Raw genomic sequence first — 22,284 nt, 5'->3', positions numbered from 1 at the left:
ACCTTGTATCTCTCTTCTCTATAGAACAGATAGACGAAAGATGGGTCTGCTTTTCTACGTGTAGACGAAAGTCTACCTTGGCGTGCGCTTACTTCTTCACCAAGATGGTTTTATTATTGTAAGGTTTATCATCAGGCTTCACCAAGCAATATTAATCCATAAATAATTGACCATTTCCATAAATAACAAAGAACGAACCTTTCAAGCAGACCCAAATTTGATTCCTATATATTCAAATTCAAATTGGATCATATTTATTGGATATCTGGCGGATTAGTATTTAATTTGGATTATAAAGGGATTGAATTTGGATGTGCTCAAAATAAGCATAGCATATACAGCTTAAAGCAATTATTAAAAAAAAAAGAAAATGAAGCTCCATTATACAATTCTGCAAGAACAGAAAATGAAATATTCTATACTCAGCATCAAAATGACTATAACTAAGTAGTGAACAATAGTGGTTCTGTGTCTTGTGGCAACATGACTCCACCCGAACTTGTACATGTAGTTGAAGTTGATCCAGTATCCCATAGGCCTGGCGGTTCAACTATGGAGCACTCCACCTCTTGATTGTTTTGACCAGCCAAAGTATTCAATTGCTTTGTCTTCAGTCCCTCAAGTTCCATTGCCACTTCTTTCATCGTAGGCCTTCTCTTACTATTCAAATCCAAACATCTCTTTGCAAGGTTTGCGATTGCCAAAATTTCTTCTTTTTTACATTCTTTCACAATGTGTTCATCAAGAATGTCAAAAAGGATATCCTTCTCTATGGAAGAAACAAAGTAAGTAGCCAAGTTTCTCTCTTCTGGTGGTCTAGTGCAGGAAATTGGCATTTCTCCAGTTAGGAGTTCTACAAGAACTACTCCAAAACTATAAACATCACTCTTTTCTGTAAATTGGCTTGACTGAAAATATTCTGGGTCCAAATACCCAAAGGTCCCTTGCACTATGGTGGTCAAATGAGTTTTGTCTGTTGTTATTGTTCTTGATGTTCCAAAATCCGACACTTTGGCTCTATATTTGTCATCTAAAAGTATGTTTGCAGACTTTATGTCTCTATGATAGATTGGCATGGAAGTTGCTGAATGTAGGTAAGCAAGTGCTCCTGCAACTTCTGTAGCAATTCTTACACGATCATCCCATGAAAATATGTAATCCTCGCTTTGGTCATGGATTTGATCAAAAAGATTTCCATTGGAGATGAATTCATAAACCAATAAAGGAACTTCTGTCTCCAAACAACATCCCAATAATTTAACCACATTCTTGTGGTTGATTTGTACAAGTATGGCAACCTCATTAATGAATTGTTCAACTTGATCGTTATCTAGTATTTTTGACTTTTTAATTGCAACAATTCTTCCATCCGATAGCATGCCTTTGTATACTGTACCCTGTCCCCCTTGACCAAGAATCCGATTCTCATTGTAGTTGTCAGTTGCCTTTTCTAATTCTTCTACTTTGAAGACTTTTGTTTTCTCAATGCTACCTTTTTCTGAAGAGATTTGTTGTTGGAGTAATAAACCACCATTTCTTTTGAAGAACTTTTCTTTGCGTTTCTTAATCTTTCTTCTCTTTAATACTTTATACAACCAATAACCAGCAGCAAGTAGTAATAGTAGGCCTACACTCAGACCCACAGCTGCAATACCCATAAGAAATTAAAAGGTCATTTTATAACTAAAGAAAGACATTCATTGCTTATAAAATACAGACAACTACCATGCACTTTAGGCTCAGTTTGGAAGGACTACAAATACAAATATGTACCGTACAAATATTTGTATTTGTATTTATACTCCTTCCAAACTAGGCCTTAGGGATAGCGACACTTAGGTCTTTAAACTTTCATTTATGACAAAGAGCTACTTGTACTTTCAGATTCAACCTTAACATTCCATTAATTCTAACTTTTCTAAAACCATTTTGCCCTCTCCTCTATCACATTCTTGGGTTTTTCACTGATGGGAAAGTGCCCCCTTTTCTCTCTTATTTCTCTTGGCTTTCATCTTTTTCTTTATTCCCTTTTGCTACATTATCTTTATTCCCAAATTTAGCATTTTTTAATGTTCCTATTTTCTAACAATAAAATAGAAAAAGGTTAGATTCATCTAAGGACAAATTGTTCAATAGATTAATGAGGACGCAGCCTGGTCACTTAATTTGGATCATGTCTAATTTAATTAAAGTAGATGTTTCAATATGAAAACTATCCCCAATAAAAAAAAATGAAAATAACACAGAGAAAGCATGGTTACTTCTGTTATTGGCTTATTTGGCGGAAATTAGGATTTTGTTTGTATTTATTACTCTTCTTTTTAATCAATTTCTCTTTTTATCCTAAAAAACTATTGTGAGAAAGGAAAAACTTCTAATCGGTAAAGAATCAGGCGGGCGGGGATGTTTTGATTGGTCAAATCTTGATATATATCATATCTTTCCGGCAGCGCCCATGGTTTATTCCGAAGACTCTGCTACGCATGGAAAATAGAACTACTTTGATAGACTGATAGACTACTTCCGTGCATTCACGAGTATTATCGAATAATGGTTGGACAATCAAATTTCAACGTAAGTTATAAGACTTAATGGGAGGAAATGGAGGAGAGAATCCATACCTAGACTGACCACTTTCACCACGAACCTTCTGCGCCTATTGCATTCATATTCATATCCCTTTCTGCATCCTTTTAGATCGGAACGTGCAACATAAATATCACAAAAGAACAACAATAACTCTTAATTAATTGTTTCATCTATCAGTCAGACTAAATAAAATGTGATCCTTCATTGATCTACCGGAGAGGAGAGATTAAATTTTACCTCTGCATCCGTCGGGTAAGTATGGGTTCCCTTCATATGCATAATCACATTCACACGTGTAGACATATGTTCCATTGCTGCTTTCATAAGGTACACGTGTGGATTTGGGGCCACACTCCAATGCCTCATCCTCTATCCTCCATCTCAGTTCCACCGTGCCGTTTTTTCTCAAGTCTCCAATTACTTTGTCTTCGTCTCTCGTAGCAAAGTAATCTGTAAAATTCAGGAATGCATCCACGCATTTGCCTACAGCGGTGTCGTTGCCGAAGCGGATGATGCTGATATTCAGGAACTGTGTTATCGAGGGAATTCCGGTCTGGCAACAGCCAACGCCAAAACAGCCATCCGTGTCCATATGAGTACCAGTGGTGACATCGAGGCAGGCGGTTACGCACCCTGTGTGGGCACTATTATCACCTGTATCCACTAAGGCAATACTATTGCAACCATTGACCGTCAACGAATTAGAATATGTGAAGCTAAATGGAGTTCCCACAAAACTGATGTTCATAGTTGCAGGAGATGAGCCATCGCAGCTTGAAATCACCGGAGCCTTGACATAAACATACCCACCAGCAACAGATATGTATAGCACCTCCAACAACAAGTTAGGAGTGCTGGTACTTATGAATGGTTTAGGTGGGTTGTAGGAGCTGTTGCAAATTATTTTGAACTTCTGGTCTCGGTAACAACGGACTCCAATGCCGAACGGATATGGAATGCTGACATTCCCGCATGAATCTTGACACTGGGTCTGGAGCCATCGCTGTGTTTGTATTGTTGCCACTGCCGATGCCTCCGGCAGCCGTGACGATAACAAACAGAGGATGATCATTGTCAGCTGAAGCCATCGTTGAATAAGTGCAGCCGTTCTCTTCTTTCACAATAAAAGCATCAAGTTATTCAACTATTGATGATAGAAATTTGGTAAAAAGCACAGAGTCTTTATAGAAACTAGAAACTAACTAATGCTCTCTCTGGGATGAATTATGTGAAAGGCTTCTTAATTGAATTTCGCCGAAATTGCTATGCCCATTTCTTTACTTGACTAGAAGTAGAAGAATTTGGCGAGCATCCAAAGCTGTCTCCATCTGACACGACCCACTTGCAAACTTTTTGCACAGCTTAAATTCACCGTTAATTGCAATTTAATATAATACATACAGAAAAGTGAGCTTGCTGTCAAACCTCAAAGAAGAAAAATAATGGAATGGAGAAGGGTGCATCAACTATTGAGGCCCAAGGCCCAAGACAAACCTCAGCGAGTACGACCTCCAGTACAAGCCGCGAACTACCATTAAGGTCCAAGACTGAGTAGATTTCATCGCCGAGTGTACATTCAGCTCCGAAGTCCCCAGGCCGATTGAGCACGAGGCTCCCAGCTTGGGTGAGCCCGAAGGTCCCAGGCCGGTCGAGTCTGAACCCCGTGAGGTAGTAGCCAATGTGGCATCTCTCCTAGTTCGGCCAAGCGCGAGCTGGGATGAGGAGCCCTGGATCCTTCACGTAGATGGCTCCTCGAACCAACAGGGCAGCGGAGCCAGAATAGTTCTGCACGGCCCAAGTGGCACGAAACTGGAGTACGTGCTACGCTTTGAATTCGTGACATCTAACAATGAAGCGGAGTACGAGGCATTGATAGCTGGACTAGCTCTAGCGAGAGAAATAAAAGCCAATCACATCATTATCTGTAGTGACTCCCAGCTCGTGGTCAACCAGGTCACCGGCGAGTACGAAGCTCGTGAGCCAACAATGATCGCCTACTAAGCCAAAGTCAGAGAGGGCCTGCTCAACTTTCAGTCACATTTTATCAGGAAAATTCCAAGGTCGGAGAACGCTAAGGCCGACGCCCTGTCCAGGTTAGCCAGCGCTAGCGACATCACCATGAGAATCGTGTACATAGAGTACTTGCCTCAGCCTAGCATTCTCGGGGGGGCAGAGGGGGTCGCTCCCGTCGTTCAAGAAGAGCCGAGCTGGATTGACCCGCTCGCGGGCTTCTTGCTACACGGGCCCCTCCCTGCAGATCTCAATGCAGCCAGAAGAGTGCAGCGCCAGGCAACCAAATACGTCATGATAGACAAACGGCTATACCGGAGATCTTACACGCTCCCCTACCTGCATTGCTTGCGACCTACCGAAGCCGAGCTCGTACTCCGCGACACTCATGAGGGGTTATGCGGCGGGCACTTGAGGGGCAGGGCCTTCGCCCAAAAGGAACTTCGACAAGGTATTATTGGCCAACAATGAAGGCGGATGCTATTGAGCTCGTTAGAAAATGTGACAAATGGCAGAGACATGCCAATATTCACCACCAACCCGCCGCCGACCTCAAGTACCTCACCAGCCCGTGGCCCTTTGCACAATGGGGCATCGATTTATTCGGGCCATTCCCACCAGCAACGGGTGGGAGGAAGTTCTTAGTAGTAGCAGTGGATTACTTCACCAAGTGGGTAGAGGCCGAACCCCTTGTAACGATCACAGCCCGGAACGTCCAAAACTTCTTTTGGAAGAACATCGTGTGCCATTTCGGGTTACCTCGGGTACTGATTTCTGACAACGGCAAGTAGTTCAAGGACATCAAATTCCAAGACTGGTGCCAAGACATGGGAATCCGACAGAACTTTACTTCAGTTGCACACCCTCAAGCAAATGGTTAAGCAGAAGTCACGAACAGAGCCATCCTCCACGGATTAAAGGCACGGCTAGACTGAGCTAAAGGGTTGTGGGCAGATGAGCTACCTAGTGTCCTATGGGCCTACCGAACCACGGAAAAGACCGCCATGGGAGAAACACCCATCAATCTCACCTACGGCACTGAAGCAGTTATCCTCGCGGAGATCGAAGTACCTACGCTGCGACTAGAAGCATACAGTGATCAGACGAATGAAGATGAGCTCCGTATCAATCTCGATCTACTCGACGAAGTAAGAGACCTCGTGTACATTAGGACCGCAGCCTACCAGTAGAGAGTAGCTCGGTACTATAACGCCAGGGTCAAGAAGCGAAACCTCCGCGTTGGCGACCTGGTCCTTCGTAAAGTTATGGTACCTGAGCCCGGCGTTGGCAAGCTCGGGTCCAACTGGGAAGGTCCTTACTGAGTGAAATGAGTGCTCGGGGAAGGAATATACGAGCTCGAGACCCTCGAAGGGAAACAAGTACCTCGGGCATGGAATATTGTCAACTTAAGACAATACTATTTGTAAGAACTAAGTCAGCCACGAGCCACTCCCAGAGCCTAAGGGCCAGAATACCGAGCTAACATGACTTCGGCGCGATAAGACCCAATCGCCTCTATGGCATGCGCGAACTCTAGGAGAACGGATTATAAGTCGCTCCCCCAGTCTAAGGGCTAAAACGCCGAACTAATGAAAAACCTCGACAACATACAAGACCTAGTCGCCTCATCGGCATAAGCTAAGTACTTGCAATGCCCAAAGCGCAACCGTCTCATCGACAGCATACAAGACCTTGTGACGAATAGCCCACCCTGGCATGTAGCAAGTTAAACCCATTAAAGACAACTGATGTCAAATTTATGAGTAATTACAGTCACAATAGATTCATATTCAGATTTAAGACCAGCAAGAAAATAGAGAATTAAGTCGCTTTCATTAATGGGTTCAGCTATTGCACTTAGGCGCTATCGACAATAGGTCTAGCTTTTTAGACAAATTTAAAAATAACCATACCTCCTTTCTTAAAACTCTAGAGTTGTCTTTTATATTATATTGTAGTTGTATAGAACGAGACTAATTGACAAAGAATTTAGAGAAGGCATTCCAGAGTAGAAACCTAAGCAAGCCATGGCAACGAAGATGACTCTGATACCAAGTTAAATGAACAGAGATTTGATAATATATGCATGGCCCATCGTCCACGTTATATTTATAATGTGCATGTACAAGAGCCCATCAAAGATGGATCAGAAGAATAAGAGATAAATGAAATGAAAGTAAAATAATTATTATACAAGTGAGAGAATCCACCGATCTGGGTAAGCTTCATCAGTACACGTAGGTGGAGAGACTTCTCTCTAATAGTTAGAGAACTATATAGATAGTGATCAATGGAAGAAAGAAATTGGACAGGACGTCACAGCCAGGGAAGAGTACTGATAAGTATGTGGCCGCGTGTTCATTTATCACGACAAAAGTTGCTTACGCAATTAACTCACCTTAATTATTTCTTTCCTATTTCTACTTCGCTTACTCCTTAAGCCCTAAGCTCGATAAAACTCCAGCTCAAGTCAAGTCAATAGCGTTGCTTCCATACCTCACCAGGGGAGACTCCCCAAATCTCACCAGATGTAGGTGTTGGTGGGGTTGTTGCGTCATTGTCCATGAGTATGGACGGAGGCTATTACATCCGGGCCGTGCATCATATACAGCCATCCACCATTGCTCTGCGGCCAAGGGTCTCTCATTTATGGAACATACGGAAGCTGCACCAGCCTCCACCTATTTTCCTTATCATCGGCGACAGTCAAGGTCCCACTTGGGGACAGTACCTCACTGCCGTCACTTGCCACTTGTCTAGATGAAGTAGTTGGGCCAGAACTGAAAAGTCTCCTTGAAATTAACATTGTCCATAGAAGAATCTAAAATATTCAATTACTTTCTTTTTCTTTTGTTTTCTAATTAATGGTTTGAAATGTGACCATGCATTGTTACCAGTCTTAATCCTCTAATGACCCGTTTGGTTTACAGTTAGAATCTGAATTCTTTGAAATTAGAATCAAAATGGTCTATTTTAGGAGTGCAATTTTTTCGGATTAGAGTTGAGATTTTGTCAAAATTTTATTAGGCCCAATCCGAAACACAAACCTAAAGCAGTGTAAACTATTAACTCAAGCTGACTCGACTTACACTCTTAGTCTATTTCCTTTGATTCAGATATAAAGGAAAATAGGAATTAAAATTAGCACGAATGAGATTTCATTCCCAAAGGAAAATTAAAAAATGACCATTCCCTTAAATGGGAGATTGTTATTTCAACATAAAGTAGGAATGAAATTTTAATTCTGCCCAACTAGACAGTTGGAATTGAAATGATCCATTACGATTCAAATAAAACTTCCAATCACTCTACATGATAATTAGATCTGAAAAGCTAAAACACTAAAAAACAGCTCATTACATCTTTTTGACCATCTAAACTAATCTATTGGAACAGTACCTCACTGCCATAACTTGCCACGTGGCTTTTGGGCAGATGAAGTAGTTGGACCCGAACTGAAGTCTCCTTGAAATTAACATTGTCTATAGAAGAATCCAAAATGTTCAATTATTTGCTTTTTTTTTTTCTAATTAATGGTTTGAATGTAACCATGGGCTGTTATCGGTCTTAATCCTCTAATGGTCCGTTCGATTTACAGTTGAAATCGGAATTCTTTAAAATCAGAATAAAATTAAAATTAGAAAGAATGAGATTGCTTTCCCAAAATAAAGAATGGTCATTCTCTCAAATAGAAGAATACTACCATTCCAAAATAAAATAGGAATGAGATTTTAATTTCGCCCAACTACACAGTTGGAATTGGAATGGTCCATTACGATTCCAATTCCAACCCCTATTCCCCTGGCCTAAAGTCCTCCAAAGCATTAATCAAAAGCGAAGAAAATGATTAAAACACTTGGCCATTTGAGATACCAACCTGGAATTCCCTAAAATGCATTTCTTCTTTACTGTTTAAAAAATGAATTCTGTAACCTGTAGCCACAGCCTGAAGTTTAGGGCTAGCTCGAATTTGATACCAAAATGTTTTGTTTCTACTTAATTTCTAGCTCATCCCAAAAATTAAAAAAAAAAAGCATTGATAATTGATCTGGTAAAAATGACCATATATACATCATTTTCAAAAAAAAAAAAATAGTAATAGTGTTATACAAATATATAATATTAACAGGTATTTGGCAAGTCTTTTTATGTGCCTATTAGGCTTTTCAAAGTTTGGAAGATCAAATTTTGGCCTCTCTATTTGACAATGAAAGATAGAAAGTCAAAAAGACCAATGCCCTAGAAAGTTTATAAAAACTCAAAATGGCCAAAAATCTAGAAGCTTCAAATGTAACTTCCTATCACTCTATGTGATACTTAGGCCCCATTTGGTTCGCGAGAATAGGGGTCTGGAATCAAAAACGAAATGGACCATTCTGATTCCAACTGTTTGGTTGGGCTGAATTGAAATCTCGTTCTCATTCCTACTGGAATTGCATTCTCCTATCTGAGGGAATGGGCATTCCTTACCCCTCCCTTGGAAATGAAATCCCAATCCTGATGATTTTAATTCCTATTCCCATTCCTGTTGTACTAAACAGATTATAGAAATGTATCATTCCAATTCCGGTTCCGATTCTGACTACAAACCAAATGGACCCTTAGATCTTAAAAGCTAAAACACTAGAAAAGCTCATTACATCTTTTTGACCATCTAAACTATTGCAAGATCTTCCTAAAAAGATATACTGTTTAAACAGCACTAAATAAACGCTTATGTATAAGATAATAAATTTTATTTGCTAAATAAATATTCATTTACCAAATTTTTCACACTTTTAACACTTCTAATATATATCATCAATATGTATATATGATAACAAATTTTGCCAGTGATCATCACTTTTGAGAATGTTGTCCTCTTTGAATTTGAAATTTCACTATACAACCTGAAACAACCATTCAACATAAACACCAGACCAAAAGGAAATGATAACAGAAAGAAAAAAAAAAGGAGCACCTGGAAAGAGAAAATATAGGGCTTTCACCCAAAAGATACTATGAGGACCGAAGGAGATATAATTACAATTTTCTTGGTCGAATGTCAACAAATACCTACTTTGTTAGAGTTCCATCAGTTAACACTGTGGAAAAGATTCTCATTCATCTGTCTAAAATTTTTTAAATCCCCAAATTATACGTTTTTTATCTATTTGAATGATTTATGATTTGATTAGTTTCCTAAATAAATCCTTTCATATTTCTATTTGGACTCAACATATATTCAAAAGAAATGGTAGAGGTTTCTTTCTGACGTAAATAAATTTATGGCTTCTGATGAGTGCAGATTTGGCCCTCCAATGACTGTGACACATGGCACCTCAGAACAAATAGGTGACACCCGAAACAACTAAGGCAACAACTTGCCAAGTTGATGGTGTCCAACCTAGCGGCCTGGCGCGGCCTGGCTGCCTGGCAGCCTGGCACATGCGCTGACCTGGCGGCCTGCCCCAGGCGCGAACTGGCGGACTGGCACAGGCGCCGGCCTGGCGCCCTGGCCCAGGTGCGACCTGGCGCCCTAGCCTAGGCGCGAACTGGCGGCCTGGCACAAGCGCCAACCTAGCGACCTACGAGACGTACTCGCTGACGAATTCAACATGCATATCCTAACACTCCCACGATCCTTGGAAGTTGGCCCACGTGCCGAACGATCCAGAGGGTGGTCAACGTGCATGACGGTTACCTCTGGGAATCTCGGACCAGTTAGACGACCTCGCGGAAATCTCGGATACGGTGCGTGAAGCCCACGCCAAACAATGCCTATATAAAGGCACCAACCCCAATGACATGGGGGGCAAACAAGCAAGCAAGTAAGAAAATTTTAGCTCTCAAACTTTGTGATTTTTAGCTCGCAGTCTACTACGAAAGTACTGACTTAAGCATTGGAGTGACCTTCCCGGGTTAGCCACCCCGAGTCCTCTAACATTTGCTTCCTCGCAGGTCTCTAAGAAGCAATGAAGCTCATCAATCCAGCTCGGCACCTCACAGGCAGCTCGGCGCCTGGTCAGCCCAGCACCTCACAGGCAGCTCGGCACCTAGTCAGCCCGGCACCTCACAGGCAACTCGGCACCTCATAGTCAGCTCGCCACCAGGCAGCTCCACTTCAACTTGATTCAACGACCACTTGGAAGCAGACCAAATGACGAGGTACTTAGCACAAAAAATCGATACTTCACCAAAAATTGATTCATCAATTGGCGCTGTCTATGGGAAACGCTACAAAAAGCTAAGTTCTCATCCTCTAAAAGGCTAAGTCCTCTACTTCCAGAAAGCTAAGTCCTCACTTTTTAGAAACTAAAGCTCTCGCTTTATAGTTTCCATTTTTTATGAACTCAAAGACTATGCAGGAAGTTGATAGCTAACAGACTAAGCAGCTCTTCCAACTTTATTTCAACTCGGATAAAGCCTCATCAGTCCTCTTCGCGAGGACCCCTCTACAAAGATGAGCTCTTCATGGCTTCCACGGGAGTAGGTGGCCATCAGACTGCATGGACGCCCCTGCCGGTCGAGCCTACCAAGGCTCCCGTGCGAGCTGGTGACCTAAAAGTTAGAAGTGTTGCCCCCGTAGGTCGAGCTCCTAGTAGCTTCTTGTAGGAGTGGGTAACCGACTTCACTAACAGGGTTGATGCAGCTCAACCGTAGCTCTAAGCCGCGGCCTGGCGGCCTGGCACAGGCATCGACCTAGCAGCCTAGCCCAGGCGCGACCTGGTGGCCTGGCATAGGCATCGACCTAGCAGCCTGGCGGCCTGGCTCAGGTGCCCACCTGGCGGCCTGGCACGAGCGCCAACCTGGCGACCTGGCCCAGGCGCGAACTGGCAAGCTGATAAAAGACTTTGACTCCACAAAAGACCTAGTCGCCTCTTCGGCATGGGTAAAATCAAAAATCAAGGAGAGTGGACTACGAGTAGCTCCTAGAGCCTAAGGGCTAAAATACCACATAAGACCCAGTCGCCTCTTCGGCATGGGCAAAGATCAAGGATAGTGGACTACGAGTCGCTCCCAGAGCCTAAGGGCTAAAATAGCACATAAGACCTAGTCGCCTCTTTGACATGGGCAAAGATCAAGGAAAGTGGACTACGAGTCGCTCCCAGAGCCTAAGGGCAAAAATACCGAACTATCGAAGACCTTCTCACCACATAAGACCCAATTGCCTCTTCGGCATGGGCAAAATCAAGGAGCGGACTGCGAGTCACTCCCAGAGCCTAAGGAATTGAATCGACACTTACGAGCTCATCGAATTACTCATTCCGGGCCAAAAGGAGAAATCTACTCCCTTCGTCAAGTTACTTTTAGCTCGGGAGTAGGGGGAAAATGATGAGGTCGGATTTGGCCCTCCAATGACATTGGGACACATGGCACCTCAGAACAACTAGGTGACACCCGGAACCACTCAGTCAACAACTTGCCAAGTTGATGGTGTCCAACCTGGCGGCCTGGCCTGGCAGCTGGCACATGTGCCGATAAGGCAGCCTGCCCCAAGCGCGAACTGGCAGCCAGGCCCAGGCGCTACCTGGCGGCCTGGCCCAGGCGCGAATTGGCGGCCTAGCACAAGCGCCAACCTAGTGACCTGCGAGATGTACTCACCGACGAATTCGGCATGCATATCCTAACACTCCCACGATCCTTGGAAGCTGGCCCACGTGCCGAACGATCTGGAGGGTAGTCAATGTGCATGACGGTTACCTCCGGGAATCTCGGACCAGTTAAACGACCTCATAGAAATCTCGGATACGATGCGTGAAGCCCACGCCAAACAATGCCTATATAAAGGCACCAACCCCAATGACATGGTGGGCAAGCAGGCAAGCAAGTAAGAAAATTTTAGCTCTTAGACTTTGTGATTTTTAGCTCGCTGTCTATTATGAGAGTACTAACTTAAGCATCAGAGTGACCTCGCCGGGTTAGCCACCTCGGGTCCTCTGACATTTGGTTCCTCGCAGGTCTCTAAAGAGCAATGAAGGTCATCAATCCAGCTTGGCACCTCACAGGCAGCTCGACGCCTAGTCAGCCTGGCACCTCACAGGTAGCTCGGCACCTAGTCAACCCGGCACCTCATAGGCAACTCGGCACCTCATAGTCAGCTCGGTGCTAGGCAGCTCGCCACTAGGCAGCTCCACTTCGACTTGAGTCATCAGCCACTTCTAAGCAGACCAAATGACGAGGTACTTAGCACAAAAAATCGATACTTCACCAAAAATTGATTCATCAATTGACGCTGTCTATGGGAAACGTTACAAAAAGCTAAGTTCTCATCCTTTAAAAGGCTAAGTCCTCTACTTCCAGAAAGCTAAGTCCTCACTTTTTAGAAACTAAAGCTCTCTCTTTATAGTTTCCATTGTTTATGAACTCAAAGACTATGCAGGAAGTTGATAACTAACAGACTAAGCAGTTCTACCAATTTTATTTCAACTCGGATAAAGCCTTATCAGTCCTCTTCGCGAGGACCCCTCTACGAAGATGAGCTCTTCGTGGCTTCCACGGAAGTAGGCGGCCAACAGACTGCATGGACGCCCCTGCCGGTCGAGCCTTCCAAGTCTCCTGTGCGAGCTGGTGACCTAAAATTCAATAGTGCTGCCCCCGTAGGTCGAGCTCCTAGTAGCTTCTTGTAGGAGTGGGTAACCGGCGTCACCAACAGGGTTGATGCAGCTCAGTCGTAGGAGTGGGTAAGCATCGGAGTGACCTCGCCGGGTTAGCCACCCCGGGTCCTCTGACATTTGGTTCCTCGCAGGTCTCTAAAGAGCAATGAAGCTCATCAATCCAGCTCGGCACCTCACAGGCAGCTCGGCACCTAGTCAGCCTGGCACCTCACAAGCAACTCGACACCTCATAGTCAGCTCGGCGCTAGGCATTTCTTCACCAGGTAGCTCACCACCAGGCAGCTCGCCACCAGGCAGCTTGCCACCAAGCAGCTCCACTTCGGCTTGAGTCATCGGCCACTTGGAAGCAAACCAAATGACAAGGTACTTAGCACAAAAAATCGATACTTCACCAAAAATTGATTCATCAGCTTCATTTGTTTTTTCTTGATTTATTGGAGAAAGGAGTGGGTAATTTTTATATTTTAAGACGAAGAGAAACGTTCGTGTAAGTGAAATGAATCATGAATTAAAAAATGACTTCTTTTTCTATACTAGTGAAATGATTCTTGTTATTTTAGCTAGTTTCACTTGGAAAAAAAGAGAAAAGGGCAAGAAAAAGAAAATAAGAAAAGTTTAGGTGGACATTTTGGTAATCACACATTTCATCACCTGACTTAATGGTCAAGGGGAAGTTGTCACAAAGTGAAAGTTCGGGGGGGTATTTGTTGCAAATGAAAGTTCAAGGGGTATTTGTCACTGACCCCATAGTATAAGGGGGTCTTCATAATTTACCCTAAGGGGGCATTCTCTTTTTGGATTTTGAGAGGGGGAAAAGTTGGTCAATGGAATTTTGGTTCCCATTGACCAAGAATCCCATGTTCATTTTTCAAATTAAGTGATACCCATCTGGTAGGTGGGTAAATAACTTTCCCACCTAAGAAGAAAGTTGCTAACACTTGAATAGGACAAAAATGCTCCTTTTAATAATGGATTTTTATGACCAAAATGGTCATTACCTTACCCAGCTAATTGCATTTACCCGAGTAAGTGTTTCCCAAGAAAAATTTACCCAAATAATTGCATTTGCCCGGATAAATAACTTACCGAAAACTGAACTGGGCCTAAAAATTAATTAAACTTTCACATTGAGAATGGTTTATAAATCCTACAAATACTAGGAAGACTGAAAGGGGATGTGAATCTTTAGGTAGACTAGCTAAAAGCATAAAATTTTGCCAATGATGTCAATTTTTAGTGAAATACCAAATTTCAAAAGGCATGGCTCTATACTACTTAGGTATGAGTCATTGAATTCGTATTGCAAGAAAGCTACTTGCTCTTTATTCTTGAGAGGCGATACCATATTGTGCTGGGTGAAAATGATTGAATGATGAGGATTAAGATAGATAATGGGAAGCCAGAGACTAAGATGAACAGACTCAGAGATGTGTTGAGGGTGAGAATGATTGAGATCAAGAGAGCTAAAAAGACGCATAGAGGTGTCCAGAGAATCCCAGTTATCCTAGTTAGCCTGCTTTCAACATGCATGGAAGCAAGTATATATACTTGTTCCAATCTCTATCCTCCATATTCAAATTGGAATAAAGGTCCTTTATCATGACACGTGGTATGATCAAGGGAAGCTGATTTTTTTTTTTTCTTTCAGCAAGAAAGATACGAAATTTAGAACAGTCAAACTAGCGATGAACAGGGCTAGTTTGGGATGGATATGTATAAATAATGCAGGCTGGGTGTAAAATATTGGGCCCAGGCCCGGTCCATAAATTTGTGGCCCTGATGCGTGCCCTAAGCCCAGCCGGGCTGAAAATGATCACGTCTATTGGACTAAGGATAGGGCTTTCATGGTTACAAACTACAAAGCGAAATTGTTCTTTGTGGTTTCGTCCTCGTTAATGATGGCTATGACAAGAAGTTATCTGCCAGACGGTGGGCATATCATTGCCATGCCTATGAGATATGGATGAGAAGCTATTATTTTTGGGTATAAGTTGTAGTTAGCTTTCTTAATTACATTGCTTTTGTGTTGTGAACATTACTCCAAGTTCAAGAAATTAAGGTTCCAACATACCTACCAATTTAGGTCTCTAAAGGCCATCAAAAACCAACATCAAATACCATTTTCTCGTGTTAATTGTAGTCTCAGACAGATTTATCCATTGGCCAAGCTTCCTGATTACACACATCTGACCCATTAAATTCTTCAAGAATTTAGTCCGAAGTTTGTTTGGAAATCCTGTCTAAGACCTACTTAATCAAGGTTGTTGAGATGAGATTTAAACCTTATGTTGCTTCTGAAGTTTAATTGGCTCCTTGGTATTTCATAAAGTACTATAATGTTAGTTAATGAAGTTCAAACGCCAAGAAATAAACTGAAGAATAGTCAAATGGAGAAGAAGACATGAACTAGACGGTATATTAGTTATAAATATAAAGGTTAACTTCACTTCATAGAGATTAGATCACCCATAAAACAATAAAAGAGTCACCCAAGACAACACTTTCTCACTCTCATATATGACAGATCTCAGCTTTATAAAATTAAGATAATGCCTAAATGCTCATTACATAAAATCTATATAGCTAATTAATTTATATAGAGAAAAAGTAACTGTTGGAGCATTTAAAGTAAAACCAACGGTTAAAAACCCGTTGACAATCCGTTAAAAACCTACTAGTAAAATAGCCAATGAAAATACAATTTTATCTCACCTCACACTAGAGATTTTGTCCAACTTCAATCCACCCCTCCCTCCCAAGACCCTACATAAGTGGAACATGATGTTACAAAAGATAGTAACGAGGATAATCTAGGAACTATCAGGTGATTTGGTCGAGGATCTCACTTACAAGAGGCCCTAAGGTTGTATTTGAATGCGATGTAAATCAAGAATCGATGTAAAATTTACATCGGTTTGCTTTTGTATGCATTTGATAAAAAAATGTAATTATTATCGATGTAAAATTACATTTTGGTTTAGTTTTGCGCGTGTTTGGATAGAGTATAGTTTTACGTTGATAATAAATGTAAAACCTCATCACTTTTAAAGTTTTACATTGATAATTGATGTAAAAACTACATCGATTTTATCATTATAAAACTTTATATTATTTACATTGATTTTCAAAATACAACTTTACACTGATAATGTATTACACCTCTTCCAAATGCAACCTAAAGTGTAATCTTTGGAGCAGTGATTTCAACAATTAAATTAGCTGAGATAATTGGAGAGCCAAAGTACCAAGGTGAGAACAAGAGCAAGTGTAAGAGAGCTTAAGAAAGGTACCTAAGGCTCCTCGCCCCTTTTTATTTTTATAGATAAGGCCCATTGATAGTTACATTATGGGCACCTTGTAACGGTTTCACACATTAGGTTTACAATAATGGCCAAGCTCACGAAAGCAATGATCACTGGCCAAGTATTACTCTGACATTTAATGAGCTTGAGAGTTCAACAACGACCATAATGCCTTCGAGGGAGGTTCATCATAAGGCTATCAACGGGTTAGGTCTGGGCCGGAATCAGGAAACCGGAACCCTTTAGACCTGGAATCAAATCGATCGACTCTCAGAACAATTGGGTCTGGCCCGACAGATCTGATTATAATAAATAAAAAATAAACATTTATGTTTAATATATATTAAATATTCTATATATTATATATTATGTATATAATATATATATATATATATTGATTTATTTATTTAATATAATATATCACCGCCTGGGTATACCACATGGCAAGAAGGGATTGGCATGTATAACATTTGCCATATATATCAAAACCAATATATAGGGTATAGGGATTAAAAGAATAACACTTCAAATACTAGAACAGTGTAGGATTCATTATGTGTGTTTTTACATGATTAGAATCCCAAAAGCATTTTAGGATTCTTTAGCCTTGTGCAAAGAAATTGGTTTATTGATAATAGGATTTCAACTTGGGTGGGCTGGGCTAGGTTCAGGATCTGTCCAACCTCAACCATAGGACACCTAAACCAAGCCCAGTTTGAGAGGTGGAGTCGGGCCAGATCTTTTCTTTACAGAGCATTCTTTACACCAATTTTATAATATGTCTTGGTCGCACATTGAGAACATCTCGGAGGAGATATTTTCAATACACGATGGAATGTGGCTGTATAATCGGTGTGAGGAACAGATCCCAATTCTGAGAGGTGAACCTAAACACACACAAGACAGGTTTAGGTCTGAGCGGGATTAGTCAGTACAGAAAGGGATAGTTGGATTTGGGGGATGGGGGGGTCTGACTAGTGCTCTGCAGTTCTTCTCCCTTGGATACAAAGCTCATTTATTTCAATTGGATCCGACCGATCTGGGTTTGAACCCATCCAAGTTACACTCTGGATGATAAAAAGTAATTCGTATATTTTAGTTATTAGCTTTATGTGATAATAAATAGGCTTTGTAGGCATAGCAAGTTATTTCGTTTAAATAATTAGTTTTTTCTTGAATGGCAAATTAAAAAAATAAAAATAAATAAAAATAAAAACTAGTAGGCAGGGAGAGCGAAAAATAGAGTCAAGATCCAAAACATCAACAAGCTAGGACGGAGGATCCGCCGTGCTATCCTGTGCGCAGCTTGATTGCTTTCATTACATACATAAAAAACAGATCCCATATTCTTGACAAAGAGATCAAATCCTATCAACTTGATAAAGACAACTCCATGGAATTCATCTTGCGAGCCCAATTTGACAATAGCCAATAACCAGACTTCTTCGATTGCAAACAACTCTGCTTCAACTGCTCCTTCCCATGTCTTACAAACTCCATCATCACAATTTATTTTGAGGTTTGGGTTTGCGTTGCTGATTATGCTGAAACTCAATGGCATAAACACATTCATACCTAGGGCTGTCAATGGTTTGGGTTTGACCCGATGGACCCGATGGGATTGAATCGATTGAATCGGTTTTAGTCCCACGATTTATACCAACGGATCGGTTCCAGTTTTTGCTTTTGTTCCTGATTATTATCGGATCAGGACCGGTTTTACAGTGTTCTGAAACAGATTGATTATATTAATGGGTCAGATCCGATGAACCCGATTTTTTTTTTCTTTCAGCAGGAAGGAAGCAACTACCACTATTAGATAAGAGAGAAAATTACAGAAGAGTGTGGTGGAATTAAATATTACAGATATTCTGCCTTTACAAGAGTGTGTACAGCTAGCTATATTTAGATTTTAGAGTTCTATATATGTACGTATATAGACAAAAGAGAGATGATGGAAAGAGTAATAAGCCAGCCTAGCCCAGACCATCTAATTCATTAAATGCCCAACTGCATTCCTCTATCTGTTTCAGCTGTTTTCGTATTGAGAATCGGTGCCAATCAGATACTGCATTGAATTTTGATTACAAATGTAATATCAACCTACTACAGCTTTGAACCTTTATTATGGTTATCTCCCGAATTTGGATTTTGGACCAAGGTGGTCGTTATCAAACTATACATAATAAAAGTGTACAGATGAACAAGTAATGATCGATGTTGGACCAAATTCAGCTATAATCTGTTATTCATACAAGTAATAAGGAGTAAATGATTTTTACTACACAAGTTCTAGATACTTGTCACACACCCATTGTTTAGTGCAGGAAAACAAGTGCAGAAGATCCAGACTCCATTATATAGATATATAAACTCCAAGTACTCCTATTGCCTTCTTAGAGAACTGTTCATATTTCAATGTCAGCTTGGTTCTGGATCCCACATATGAAGTTGACGTGCATCTGCACGGAGCACATATGAACTGTTCATATTTTAATTGGCCACCATGTTTTTTCTTTCAATTTCTCTCATCTTTTTCTCTTTCAGCATTTTATATAGCTAGCAAGAAGCACAAATTGTGTTTATTTAATAAATTTTCAAAGTGGGTATTTTGCTGACACTGGACTGGATTTGGTCCAATCCGATCCAGTCCAATGTGAGTTCATTATAAATGGACCAGGTCCAATCCAATCCAATGAATGTTTTAGATCAATTTGGACTGGTCCAATTCAATGTCTGGACCATCCAATCTATTCAAATTCATTTTGATTTAGATTGGTTTCAACTCAAGCCCGATTCATTTACATATATATTCTTATCTTATATCAATGGACCAAATATTGGCTTAATCCAACCCAATTCAATATAAATTTGTTACGGATGGACTAGGACCAATCCAATCTAATAAATATTTTGGACAGGATTGGTCCAATCCAATATGTCTTGTTGGTCTATCCAATCTGTTCAAATTGATTTTGGACTGGATGGGGTCCAATCCAAAACTCGTCCAATGATACCCTTGGTATTTGGCATTTGCAATCTCCAGTTGGGGTTATGACTTCGGATTGAAACCAGTTTGATCATTCAAAATTTTACAGAATTGATAAACCTATAGAGGCCGGCTATTTACTAACAGCTGAAGTGGATGAATTGAAAAGCTTATTACAATATTATTGTCGTTTTAGTGAGTAAGTATTTTAAGGAGGTTGCGAACACATTAATGGCTAAGGCTGAAGCTGAAATTGCATAGATTACTATACCCTTGTATCTGAAAGCGATGATCATTCTTGGTAGGCCAATTGCTGAAGATATAAGCTTTCTCTCACCTAACCTTTCCATCCTTTGGAGTTAGGACTAGTTAAATAAATAGAGATTTGATAATGGTGTCGATCGATAGTTGAGTCCATCATTCATGTTGTATTTATAGCATCTGTTTGGCATCGTTATCATTACTCTAGAAAACGGTGTCACAGGCATTTGTTTGGAATCGTTTTCCAATAAAAAATGGTGCTCCAAGACACGCCTTGGAAATCAGAAAGGCATGATTTGGAGCAATGCCAAATTTGGCATTTCCTCGAGTTGTAACTAGTTGCTGCCAATAGGGATGTGAGGTGGTAGTGATATGGCACTGGATAATGGGTGCCAGTGCTGAAAACGTTTCCTAGAGCATTGGTACCAACCAGAGAAAGTGGTTGTTGCTCCAGGAAATGTCCTACCTAGCAGCAACGATTCCAAATAGAAAATAGACATTATTTTCTCAAAAAATGGTGCTTCCAACCCATACATCAGCAGAGTTCAGCTTTAGTCAAGGCAAAGCTCATTCGGGTAGTTTTTACGGACTTGCATTGAGAATATCTCCATACTTTGTGCTTTATTTCATGGGGATATATTCCCAATTCAAGGTTACAAAAGGCTGTAAGAATGGTGTGGGCACAGATTTTCCCTGATAGAAGCCAATCTCACATCAACAGCACCATTCTCTGAGAAAACAATGTTGCGTTTGCAGCGTCGATGTCAAACATATACGTAATGTGAGAACCGTACATGTACAAGGAGTCCATCAAAGATGGTTTATAAGGATAAGAGATAAGTTAGATGAGGATTACAGATAAGAGATAAGTCAAATGAAAGTAGGATAATTGTTATCCAAGTGGGAGAGTCCACCGATCTGGGTAAGCTTTAGCAGTACACATACATGCAGAGACTTCTCTCTAATATGCCCCCTCAAGCACCATGTGCATCAAGGACATGAAGCTTGTTACGTAGGGAGAGAAAATGATCACCACTAAGGGGCTTAGTCAATATGTCAGAAACATGGTCTCCTGATGAGATGAACTAGGTGCATAGTCGTCTAGCAAGAACCAGGTCACGTAGAAAATGGAAATCAGCCTTGACATGATGAGTTTGTGCTCGAAAAACTAGATTTTCCGCAAGGTAGGTCGCATCATTATTATAACACTAGATAGTGGAAGGTGCAAAGAGGACTATACCATGATCATGAAGAAGAGAAGCAATCCAAAGTACCTTAGTTATTGCTGCTGCACATGCACAAAACTCTGATTTTGTACTAAAATGGGCAACCATGGCTTGCTTACGGGAGTTCCATGCTATCAAATTTTGATTTGACCCAAGTATATTGCAAAACCTCCTGTAGAGTGCCGATTATTGGGACAACCGGCCCAATCAGCGTTAGAATAAACATGAAGGGAGAGAGAGGATGATCCTTGAAATAGATACAACCCATGCATGATGGTGTTTTTAAGATAACGTAGAATCTGTTTAACAACCCCCCAATGTTCATCAGTTGGAGATTGAAGGAATTGAGAAGCTTTGCTAACTACGAAAGAGATATCTAGGCGTGTATGGCTACATACTGTAATGCATCGATGATGCTTCTGTACTCAATGGGATCAGAGAGAGTGCGACCACTGTATTTGGAGAGCTTGGTACTAGCAATCATAGGAGAGGAGATGGGTTTAATTGCATCCATGTGGAAACGACGGAGTAGATCACAAATGTAATGATGCTATCTGAGAGTAATTCTATGAGAGTGACGAACAAACTCAATACTAAGGAAGAATTTAGTAGGCCCGAGATCTTTGAGAAAAAAGTGATGTGAGAGTTCCCTCATTCAACTACTAATGGCAGCTTCAGAATTCCCGATGAGTAGAACATTGTCCACATAGATCAACAGATAAAGTATGATGGAGTTGGAAAAATAGACAAAAAAGGAGGTAACGACTGTGGATGACCGGAAACTCATGTAGACTAGCTAATTAGTCAGTCAGGAATACCAAGCACATGGTGCTTGTTGAAGTCCATAAAGGGCTTTGTGTAGCTTGCAAACATGATTGGGTTTGGAAGGATCCTTGAAGCCCTTGGGCTGTCTAACATAGATGTCTTCTTGAAGTTCACCATTGAGGAAAGCATTGCCTTAATCGATCTGATGAATACACCAATTCTGAGAAACTACTAAGGAGAGAATGGTACAAATGGTTACCGGTTTCATTATCGGACTGAAGGTAGCGGTGAAATCGACACCAGGAACTTGAGTGAAGCCTTGAGTGACAAGACGGGCTTTGTAGCGGTCAATAGTACCATCAACCTTCCTTTTAATTTTATAGATCCATTTTGTACCGACCATGTGCATTTCTGAAGAACATGGCACAAGACTCCAAGTACCGTTGTTAACAAGGGCATTAAACTCTTTGGTCATAGCATCACACCAATGAGACGAGTGTATGGCTTTGGAGAAGCTAGAAGGTTCAACATCATCATCATGTAGT

The 22,284-nt window shown here is 41.1% G+C and overlaps 1 protein-coding gene across 1 annotated transcript; it reads right to left on the bottom strand.

Annotated features, from left to right (window-relative positions):
- Positions 1-320: 320 nt before the first annotated feature.
- Positions 321-3,793, bottom strand: LOC148844920 (wall-associated receptor kinase-like 8). The gene is made up of 3 exons (XM_088956226.1): positions 2,827-3,793; positions 2,622-2,690; positions 321-1,645 (listed from the first exon to the last, which is right to left on the bottom strand). The coding sequence occupies exons 1-3, from the start codon at positions 3,659-3,661 to the stop codon at positions 444-446; spliced, it is 2,106 nt and encodes a 701-aa protein (XP_088812352.1). The 5' UTR covers positions 3,662-3,793; the 3' UTR covers positions 321-443.
- Positions 3,794-22,284: the final 18,491 nt, after the last annotated feature.

Source organism: Nelumbo lutea, chromosome 7 (genome assembly GCF_056320005.1).
Source record: "Nelumbo lutea isolate HS-2025 chromosome 7, American lotus-T2T, whole genome shotgun sequence".
NCBI lineage: Eukaryota > Viridiplantae > Streptophyta > Magnoliopsida > Proteales > Nelumbonaceae > Nelumbo > Nelumbo lutea.
This window is presented reverse-complemented; position numbering and strand designations above follow the sequence as displayed.